At 37.7% G+C, this 11,883-nt stretch overlaps 1 protein-coding gene across 1 annotated transcript in view; it reads left to right on the top strand.

Annotated features, from left to right (window-relative positions):
- Positions 1 to 1,564: 1,564 nt before the first annotated feature.
- The window catches only part of KLHL38 (kelch like family member 38), a 214,526-nt gene continuing 204,207 nt past the window's right edge, over positions 1,565 to 11,883 (top strand). The window contains exons 1-2 of the mRNA XM_044066588.1: positions 1,565 to 2,287; positions 3,721 to 5,071. Of these exons, the coding sequence (XP_043922523.1) occupies positions 3,722 to 5,071 (1,350 nt within the window). The 5' untranslated portion in view covers positions 1,565 to 2,287; position 3,721. The remainder of the gene's footprint in view (positions 2,288 to 3,720; positions 5,072 to 11,883) is intronic.

Here is an 11,883-nt window from a genome sequence, read left to right as displayed (position 1 = left end):
GGGAAAACACTTTTACTAGCAAAACAGAGATGTTACCTAATGAATTAGTGAAGGAGAACACTCAGTATAATAAAATACAGGATCAATTAACTATGATGTGACTCATTAAACCAAGAGGCTTTAAAGATGGATGGATGGAAGGATGGGTGGTTAGGAGGAGAAAGTGCAAAGTGGAGACTGCCCTGGGCTCAAGTTGTCAAGGAGAACAAGGTGCAGTTGCTGCTGGGGCACAAGCATAGTACCAGCATTTAGTTAAGAAGCAGGAATGAAGGAAGAGTGTTTTTTTTTTCCTAGGGAACTGACCAGTACTCCAGATGACCTAATTATGCCTCTGAGCAAATGTTTTCATTTTTCTGAAGATATATTGGAGACTTCAGGTGAAAAGAACCTTGCACTGTGTTTATGGATGGTCTGCTCTGATTCTGAAAGTACCCATTCATTGCAGAGATACTACTTTATTTGGACATATTCTTTATGCAGCTTGTAATTCATCCAATGGTCAACATCCTATGTCAAAGTTGCACCACAAGTAACAGCTTCCTGATGCATAGCTCCAGTGTATTCTTTGAGAAAACAGGCAATAATACTTAACTAATTACCCTTAGGCCCACCAAAGTGTGTAGCAAAAACACTCTGGGTACTCAAAAGAGTATTCTTTCTAAGCAACTCTTAGAAACTTAGTTTACAGAGGGTCGAAAATATATAATACCGATATTTAACAGACAAAACATGAGTCTGCATGCAACCAGTTTAGAGATGGGAATACTCATCTAAAAATACATTTTAAGGTTGTATAAGACAAGCAACCAAAAATATGCATATTTCTTCAGTATATAGTGGGTAGTAGTATTTGGAGACAGTTTTTGCAGCTTTACTTTTATTAAACCTACTGGAAGACCACACAGACACAAAAGCATCCACTATAGTACATATGTATAAATGTATAATCATATGAATAAACATGGATTTAACATTCTCAACATCTCAGGGTTATTAAGCTAAAGGTCACTTAAGTTTCAGTTTATTCATGAATAGTATAATAGGTAGTATTAACAAGAGAAGATTCCAAACAGAACTGCAAATGTATTGATATAATCCTGGGTGGTGGCAAATACCTCTGCAATAATGGGGACCCTTTCCTGCAACAGAAGCACACCCAATGCAGATCTCAGTCTAGTCCTATTAAAAGCTTGTGAGGCAGCCATAAAGAATGTTTGTTATATATGCACTTTTCTATATATTATGTTCATTTCAGCACACATTTTAATAATGCATTGCCAGATAAGTACTTCTCAGACAGTATGGCCAGCATACCTCTCACCCTCTTAGCTCAAGAAATCTGGACAAAGACTAAAATAATGGGGGGACAAAGACTCAAAAATAGATACAAATATTAAATATTGCTCTTATAAGCTTAGAAAGTTACTAGAATAAGAGGATTTTTGTTACCATGCATTTTCTGAAGGATATGAAACATGAAATTCAAATGTATGTCATTATTTAGCAATGTCAATCTTCAGTGATTTGTCAGAAAATTGCAGATTTTATGAGGAGCAGACCAAAATTATGAGGCAAAAACCTGGACATTCTGCAAAAATCTGGACAGTTAAGAGCTATGATGGCCAGGTACATTTTTATACAAAAGACATAATCATACATACTTTCTGATATTGAAATGATAGGTTTAAGATATATTTACTGTTGTTGTTGTACCGTTCTTGTAAGTATGAACAAAATGTGACAGATTAATCTGAATTGCTTAATGTTACAAATGTTAAACTGTTTACAGACTCTTAAAAACCACAGGTCAGTTAGTTCAGATTAGCACAGACTATTTCCAAACATTCAGACAGGTCTTTTACATAACTTAGTACTCAGACTGGTTTCCCTGTTTCACTCTATATAAACACTGCCAGAAGAAAAAAAAATCAGCAAGTAGACATGATTAGTGAGAGGAGACTCATTCACCCCAGATCAGAGGGCAAATGGAAAGTTGCATGTGATAACATGGCTAAGTACGTACCTAGCTATTTTTAGCAGTGGAATGTATACAATGTCCTAGCACTAGGCTGTTGTCGTGCAGAGCAAATGAAGCAAGGTGGGCCTTCTTCATTATAAACAAACCCCTAACATTTGTCTTCCAGAAACATCAGTTAACTGATTCGGAAACAATTTCCTGGACTGTTTTTTTTTTGTAAATTAAAGCTGCAGAAGAAGTAAGAAAAGAAAATCCTAACAGGCAAACATCTACTTGATCTGACAGCGTAAAACTAGAGGGATTCAGAAGGTAATAAAAACTAATATATATTCTATCTTAAAATATTTCATCAGTAATGCTTTAAGGAAAAGGCAGCATGTATTTTACTGCTGCAGTTTATGCAAAGAATTTGCTAGGAAATATATAATTAACTGCCACTTTGTGAATAAAAAGAGGAAATGGAAAGGTATACGAGTATAGTCAGATGCTTGGCTGGGCTGCAATCCAGTGGAACCATGTAGGCACATGTGTTGGTCAGATGATACCACTTTAGATCTGGACCCTGTGAATAAATGAAAAAAAGAAAACAGAATGTTATGTTAAAATAATATCATTTGAAAATGGTGGCACAAAAGACAAGTCAACATCATGTCTATGTAGCAAAAGGAACATACATACAATACATAGTTCGGATTATATATTAAGTATGTTACCATGTGTTGTAAACTCAGTTGAGTTGAAATTATTTGGAGTTAGCACTGCACTTGCTATAGCTGTCTTTTGAGTACAAATATGCATACGTACATATATATGATTGCATTTGTAAGCAAGTTCATTTTTTGTAGTTTTGTACTTTGATTATTTCCCAATTTCTGAGCATTGGGTAGTTATGAATACACATGTTAACAAAAACTGTGTGCTAAAAAAGAAATTTAAATGAAAACATGAAAAAATATGTCATTTATAATGTGCAAGTGTTCATCTGAATCAAACACTATTAAAAAAATAATAATAAACAAATTGTACATAAATTGACATATAGCTAAGTGAGTGAACTGGTAATTTTTCTAACCATTTGTAGGTGTATATGTGTGATAGTGCACACATGTACGTGTGTGTGTGTGTGTGTGTGTGTGTGTGTGTGTGTGTGTGTGTGTGTGTGTGTGTGTGTGTATACAGCTTCCAGGACTGGTCTTCTACCTTATGTGTAGCAGGGATAGGGCCCGCTCCACCCTCCATCTCCCTCCACCCACTATGACCCTGAATAACACATGCAGACAGCCTTTTTTTAACTAAATGTCAAAAATCACAGCTTCTACTCTTGTAAGATATTTAACTGCCAAGCAGATACACATGGGATGTTTGGCTGTGTGCATACATTTTAAATAAAATATCTATATTTGTCTTTGATATCCATCAAAATATGCACAAATTTGCAAGAACCCCTGCTAGAAAAGTTAAAAAAAGAACAATATAGTTAAAATGACATGCATCAAACTACTGGGCTCTTAGGGTACCTAGTGAAGCACCAGACAAAATGCACAGGAGTGTCACTCTTGCACTGATGCTGGGGTCATCTATCCCTAAGATAATGCATGTGGCAGAAAAGGAATACATCAGTCTGTGCTTTAAATTAAGATAAAACATGTCAATATAATGTGACAGCTTGTGCTGCTTTTAACTTTATGAATGTGAGCTACATTTTAATAATACAAAACTACTTCCTGGCTTTTCTTTTACAGAATGGATGACGACTCGGCTGAGGGCCTACATTTCAAATACCAAAGCTTTTCATACGATTTGATGAAACAGCTCAATATTCTAAGGCAGAGCAGAATACTGACTGATGTTGTCTTATGTAGTGAAGGCTTTGAATTTCCTTGCCACCGCAGTGTTCTTGCATCCAGTAGCCCTTATTTCAGGGCAATGTTCTGTCATGGCTTCAAAGAGAGCTACAAAACTAAGATACCCATAATAGGAATTCACTCAGATACTCTTACTCAAATCATTGACTTTGTTTATACTGGGGAGATTGATATAACAACAGAAAATATTTTATACATAATGGCTGCCTCTTCATTGCTGCAGTATGTAAAACTCTTTGAGGCCTGCTCTTCATTTCTTCAGGGTCTTCTGTCTCCTAGCAACTGTTTAAGCATAGTAAGGCTATCAGAATTCTTGAACTGTGGAAGTCTTGCTACAAAGGCCAAGGCTATGTCTTTGGAATTTTTTCCAAGGGTTGCAGTTTCAGATGATCTTAAAGAAACATCTTTAATGGAACTTGTGGATTATCTGGGTGATGATGAACTCTGTGGAGCAGAGGAACAAGTTTTTGAAGCAATCATTGCTTGGATCAGACATGATTCTCAAGCCAGGCAGAGGTTCATTGATGAACTGTTTAAAAAAGTGAGACTGCGATATGTTAATCCCGCCTTCCTTTTCCATTTCATTGCCAATGATCCTTTAATCCAGTCCTCACCTCTCTGTAAAGCCATTTTAGAATCTGCCAGAAGAATGATTCTTTCACTCAACAGTTTAAGTGCTCCCGATTTGCTAAATATGTGGAACATCCCACGGAGGCGTCCATGGAAGGAACTACATGTTATTGTTGGTGGCAGAAAGGACAACCAGCAGACAACCAGAGAAACTTTGCTATTTGATGATGTGTCACAGAAATGGATTCCTCTTGCAAAATTGCCAGTCCGACTTCACAAGGCCTCTTCTGTGTCACTGCACAGCAACATCTATGTCTTGGGAGGTATGCTAATAAACGAAAAGAAGCGGCCAGTTAGCTCTGGTGTTTATTCTTATTCCTTAAAACTGAATCAGTGGAAAAGGGTAGAGTCCATGCAAGAGCCTCGTTATTCACACAGGAGCATAACATATAAAAATTGCATCTATTCTCTCGGGGGAATAGGAGCAGAACAGAAAATACTGAACACAGTTGAAAGATATGATAGTATTTTCAGTGTTTGGGAAAGCATGTCATCAATGCCTGTTGCTGTTCTTCATTCCGCTGTTGCAGCCAAAGACCACAGAATATACCTTTTTGGTGGAGAAGACATCATGCAGAATCCTGTGAGGCTTATACAGGTGCTTTTACCTTTATTTTATTTTATTTTTACATTTGATTACCAGAATAGTTCATTGATCACAACTGACCATTTTCAGATACTGCACTGGTGAAATAATTCACAAAGAAGAAACAAATGTGTAACTGAGAGGCAGTAAGTTGTACATAATAAAACAGAGCAAAAAAAAAAAATATGTAGCAAAAACTGTACACAGCAATTAATATTTGTAGAAACAATTATGAGAGGAATGTACATTTTACAATTTTAGATGCTATTTCAGATTTACATTATGGTTGAAATGATGTGGGATAATGAAAGTCAGGGCAAGGGAGAATGGGAAATGAAGTTAAGAAGTGATGGCAGTTAAGGGAGTAAGGCTAGAGGTTGCTTAATTTAAGAAGTTTGTAGCCTTGTTGTCTTCTTGAGGTTAACTCACACTTACTACACTTTATGCCATTGTTAGGAATGCTAAGACAAAAATATCTTCATGCACAAATATGTAATGCATTATTTCATTTAATTGTTCAATAATAATCTGAAATAACCATATGCACTAATGCATGATGCTTCTCTTCATTTAACAGTACCTTAATGTTCCTCATTGAAGTGAATGTTTTAAAGGTAAAATCCCATTCCATATTCTCTGAAAATGTTTCATTCTGTTGCAAAGATTGTCTGATGATGAGAGGTCACAATTTCACTTCAGACATCATGGAGTACATAGGTACCAACACACATACATGCTCACTATCCGTGTCTCACACACACACACACACACACACACACACACACACACACACACACACACACACACACACACACACACACACACACACACACTGTGCCCATGCTACAGTGTTAATAGTTATGCAAAAGAGAGGATGCAACTTAAATTCATTTCACGTGCTGAAATGCAAGCTTGAAGTATTGTCTTTTTTGCAGGTTATTGCTAATTACTTGGCACCATTGACAGACTATGCTAAACGTTCTTGATGCGTCATCTGTTTTCATCATAAATAGTTTATGCCACAAGAGATAAAGCAATTAATTCCCTGAATCTTCACTACCTCATATTTTGCAGCAGCTCATATCTTAGAAGAAACCCTTTGCTACAAGGTGTTTTTGTCTGGCAGTGGTACCTGTGAAGTTTGAATCAACACTTTTTATGATGTCATTATCAATGAAAATTGCCTAACAAGCACTGCAACCAGATGAATAATCAGGAGAACTTAAGAAAATAATGCAATTTCTTTGCACCTGCATGTAATTTAAAAAAAAATATTCTGCTGTCTTGATACAAAGTGGCATTTTCTTGATGGATACAGAAAGTCTAGGATAAGTCTGTTTCATCCACTGGTGGCTACAGTGGATTTAGAATAAGGATGTTCAGAATATTGACTGTTTAATCTATTCTTACTTAGCTACTCATAGACTGTCAGGTTCATCCATATGTGTCTCTGAATCATAGTAAACAAAATGTAATTTCTACAATAGTATGGCAACGTAGCCAGCTGTTTTGGCTTAGAGAGATAAAGCCCTTACAGTGGCTGAGGTGCCTCACCTTAGATTAGTAGCAGCTGCTGAAGCTACTGTCAGCAGAAGTTAAATGATAAGACATTGCCTGTTCACCTCTTCTGCAGAGACAGGTTGTGGGGGTATGTCCAGGGAATGCTACTGGTTCATCAACACTGATGGTAGTGACAATGGTGATATGATAAGAGATGGCATTACTGTGAGTGGACAGACAAAGAGGACCATGCCACCACATAGGGTGGAGAGTACTCCTTAGTAACACCACTGCACAGTCATGTAGGTGATATCAGCCTAGCATATAACAGGGAGATCAGATTTAAAAGAGAAAAAAAAACAGGTGGCCTCAGTATGATGGCCAGAGCTTCTCTGTACCTCTCCCCGGTTGTTGAGGCATTCATAATCCAACTTCCTTTCTGAAGGAATTATAACCATTTGGTCAAGAGGCAATTCTGGGGTATCCTCAAAGTTGCAGTGGCCCTAGGAAGAGAAGGGTGAGCTGGGAATATGAACTCAGCAGTAGTTGGACAAAAAGAAAAATAAAACAGCATGATAATTTATAGAATGTAAACTAATGCAGCAACACGTTAATGTAGAACTCTTATAAATACAAAGGTTCCTTTCTTAGGAATAACCACACTCTACTGTTTGTTGACAAAGAATCAATACTTTTGTTTCACAAAATATCTGAGTTGCAGCCATCTGTACTGTAAAATGCTTAAAACCTACCCTACAATTTAAGCGGTCTCTTACTTTTATAAATATATATTATTTTCCAAATCCATTGAAAAGTTTCATTCATACTTTAAGGATCTGTTTCATTATATTTAGCAATGTTTACAAATCTCCCTAACCTCTTCCTACTGTAATAGCAATTTCTTAACATTAAAATGTGATGCCAGACTTCACATTCTACGCCATGTCTAATCTGTAAAAAAAAATGGCTTTGAAAAGCAAGAAACAGAAAATTGCTTATGACCTACTTTTACAGTTATATCAGAAGTAATCTTTATACATAGCCGTTCTCAGATTTCCTGTAAAGTACATGACCTGCCGCATTACCCCACACTGGGTTATCATCAATCATAATAGCTCTGGTAAGCATCTCTAAGCTTAAGTGTTACTGTCCATCCATAGTCTATAGGATTATGACTGAGTAGCTGATCCTAACCAACTAGTAATGTGTTTCAAAAATGAATATAAAGAAATTCACCTCTAGAATGGTGCAAAGTAAAGCTCAAGAGGTGAAGTCTGACAAACATTTGAGAATTAGTTATAATCAGAGGAACCCAATATTAAGCCTTTGTAACACATAGAATTAATGTACTACCAGATATAGAGAGACAGAGGGAAAACCAGTGCTGCCATACAAACAGTGACCAGAAGCAGTGTATACTGATTAATCAACAGGTTTAAAAAGCTATTAGGTACTCCATAATGTGTGTGTGTGTTCGTGTGTGTGCGTGTGTGCGTGTGTGCGTGTGTGCGTGTGTGTGTGTGTGTGTGTGTGTGTGTGTGGGTAAGTGTGTGGGTAGGTGCGTGTGTGTGTATGTGTGTGTGTGTGTGTGTGTGTGTGTGTGTGTGTGTGTGTGTGTGTGTGTGTGTGTGTGCTTGTGTGTGTTCATTTACCATACACTCTCAATTCTGAACACCTTGTATATATACTAATCTCAGTTGTGTCCACTTAAAACTAGTGACATATTAATTGCTGTTAGTGGTATGGACTTTATAAATTAGACTTCTATACCCTGGAAAAAGTTTTGTCAACAAAAGCTATGTGCACCTTTGCAGCCAAGAGTTAAATATACAGAAGATATAGTGCACATTAATTATTTTTGGAAGCAGCAACATGAGCTATGAAGAATATGGCAAAATGTCAGTGATGCATCTGGCTAAAGAATGTAAGTCAAAGGTACACCCACATGCTGGTCTGACAAAAAAGAAGCTGATAGTGGCTTTGTGCAAAGTTGAATTTCAGTCCACTGAATCTGCAAATGGCCTGGCAGAGCCTGTATGTATGCAGCATGCAGCAAAAGGACAAGTTAATATACTTTGAGATTATGTCAAAATGCAGCTTGGACTGTAGAAACTGGAGCTGGTGCAGGAAGTAAAGTGCCTGGAGGTTGAAGCATGACAGAAAATTAAGCAGCATGATACCGCTCAACTGTCCAGATTTTCACAGAATATCCAGATTTTTACCTCACGTTTTATTTGTTTTATTTTATTTATTTTACATTTGTTAACCGGGTGTGTCTGACTGAGCCGAAAAGGCCTTTTTTCAGCAGAGGCCCGGGGAGAAAACTCCACATAGAAAAATTACAGATGCATTTAGTTATTTAGACATGTTCAGTATACACACAAATTACAAAAGACATGTTTTTACAGTGGTATGCAGCACATCAACAGTGACAGTGGAGGGAACAAACAAAATATTAATTTAAAAATTTGTTTGTGTCTTTCGGCTTTTCCCGGTTAGGGGTCGCCACAGCGGAACTCTGGTCCGCTAATGATTGGTAGTGGATTTTTACATACCGGGTTACCAGCCCTGATGCACAACCTTCAACGAAGGCACGCCCCATTCACGTATGCCTCCACACAGAAGACACTCTAACTGAGAATCGAACGGGATTAGCCAGTGGTCTTCAACTCTAAAATGAAATATGTTGACTGTTTTTATATTTAAAAATTAAAAATGTTCTTTATGAACGTTTTAAATCAACTCCTAAAGCTTATAACTTATATATTTACTATGTAATGTGGAGCTTTTCTCCCCGGGCCTCCACTGAAAATGGGCTCCTGAGCCCAGTGGACCTCCCCGGTTATCAAACTGAAATAAATAAATAAATAAATATAAAAAGCATTTAGAAAGCACAAGAGGAAAGCAGAGGGCAGTGTCTGTGATTTAATTGCAGAACTAAACAATTACCTTAATAATTAGGTGAGTTGATGCCAAACTGATATTTTTTTAAACATGGCAGCGTTTTTGATAAAGGAGCAAGTACTTTGTCTGAGGGTATGAAAATCTGGTTGACAGACCAGTAGTTTAATATGGATGAGAAAATGGGTAAAAACTGTGACCTCTATTTAGCCAGAATGGCATAACTGCACAAGAAAGACTTAACTACTACTACAATGGCTATAATAGAATCCACAGGGGCACTCTACTCCATCACAGCAAGTTACACAGGCAAAGAAAAAAAGACACTGGTTCCAGTACTCACTACTAAGGTCTTGGGATCAGATGTTTCCAAATGCCCATAGTGACTGCATGGGTAACAAAAGCCATGTGAGGCAGTTAAAAAAGGTAGCACCACTATAGTGGTGGGTTGTCTTTAGACAACAGCTGTTGTAAATTACCACAAGTGACTGTACTGCATCCTAGAAGAGGAAAACACAACTTAAATGGGATACTACATCATACATATGTATTGTTGGGTCTATATTATATCCTTGAATGCTTAAAAAAGCGAACGCTGATTGATCGAACTTATTTTCGCGAAACTGCAAAATATCGAAGCAGCAGAAACTCGAATTTTTTCCTAGGGAAAGAATTCGGTTGTCCGTTTCTGTTGCTTTGGTATTTTCAGTGTTATGGTGGAAAGTTACCGGTCAGATTCAGGTAAGTGTGCGATTGTGTGGATGTGAGTGTTAGGGTGATTTAGGTGAGTTAGGGTTAGGGCTCGGGTTAGGTGTGTGTGCGATTGAGTGGACATGAGGGTTAGGGCGGATTTAAGTGAGTTAGGATTAGGGAGCGAGTGAGGTGAGTGTGCGATAGTGACGGACCTTAGGGTTAGGGTTTGGGTTAAGGTAAGTGGGTAGTTAGTGGTGTGTGCATAGTTTAGTGTAGGGTTAGGTATCAGATTTTAGGTGTATGTGTGTGGATTTCTGCTTGTTTGGTGTGCTTGTGTTGTGTGTATGTGTTTTGGATCAGTGATTTTTTTTCCCTGGGAAAAAAATCGCTGATCTGACAGTTTGAGATTGTAAGCTTTTGCTTAAATTAGCTCGATCAATCAGCGTTCACTTTTTTAAGCATTCGATGATATAATATAGACCCGTATTGTTAAGCCTACAGTTGTTAAAAAGGAGCAATAGCTACTCAGACAGTCCACTCCACTTAGGCAGATGGGTGGAACACTTTCTTCTCCTGCAATTTCCATCTTTCTTTTTTTTTTCTTTTTTGGAGGGTTGTCACTGGTCATTTGGGGTGCTGACATTTCAATGAGAAAGGCAGCAGGTAACAGACCTAGCCTTTTTTCGTATCTCTAAAAGAAGGTAATAATGTGGTTACTTCAGGGCAAGAGCCAGACAGTAACACCAAACCTGAATCTGATCCATAGTTGCCAAATGCTAGTGGACTTTTATTGCTTTTTAAGATGAGCAAGATAAAAGCAGCAAGCTTGAAGCTGAGCCACAGTGGTCAAAAGATGCTAAATATACTTTAGAAGATGAATAAAGGAGGATCACAAAGAAAGAAATGAGATAGGCATAGCTTAGGTATCCCACCTTACAGGACTTGAGGGGGGTGACAAGTAGGCACCTGATTCTCATGGCTAGAGAGGTCTATATAGTGGGACAAGGGGTTATTATACTGTGGGTGAACATCTGAAGGAGGGCTAAAAACAGAAACAGTGCAACATCTGGTAGCCCCAAATGGCTAACATTGGGCACTTCAGGCAATAGCTCAGGACACCCCTTTTTTACACCATGTGGTCATAACATGCACAAAATGGAGAGTTATATAAAAATTCTATTGACAAGGTACTGGACTACACATGAAAGGGTATTGCAAACTGTGTTAGTAGTGCCAAAAGGCTGGCCATGTAGGAAATAAAGATATTTTTCCATTATTAAGGAACCAATTCAAAGGTTAGGCATTACTATCATGGAGCCTCTTGGCATCCCAAGCACAAGAAGTAAGAGCTATATCTTGGTGGTAATAAACTATGCTATTGTGTGTCCTGAGGTGATAATGCTGTCTTCTAGTGAGGAAGAAATGGAGGTAAATAATTTGCTAGACATTTTCAGAAAGGTAGGTTTTCTTCAATAAATACTGACAGATATGGTAATATTGCTAATATTGGTCAGACCCACTGACCTGTTTGTGAAAACATTGTGAGATAAAGCAGTTAGAGACTGCCCCTCACCATCCACAAACAAATGCCCTGGTAAAGAATTTAACTGTACCCTTAAGACATGATGAGAACATTTTCAGACCACTTTAAGTGAGTGCAGGATAAGTACTTGATCAGTGTCTTCTTTGTATAAAGAGAGCTACCTCAGGAATCTACAGGGTTTTCACCA

The sequence above is a fragment of the Protopterus annectens genome, chromosome 3.part1 (assembly GCF_019279795.1).
Source record: "Protopterus annectens isolate FY-2018-M chromosome 3.part1, PAN1.0, whole genome shotgun sequence".
NCBI classification, from domain to species: Eukaryota; Metazoa; Chordata; order Ceratodontiformes; family Protopteridae; genus Protopterus; species Protopterus annectens.
The sequence above is the reverse complement of the archived record's forward strand: the minus strand, read 5'-3'. Positions and strand labels throughout refer to the sequence as shown.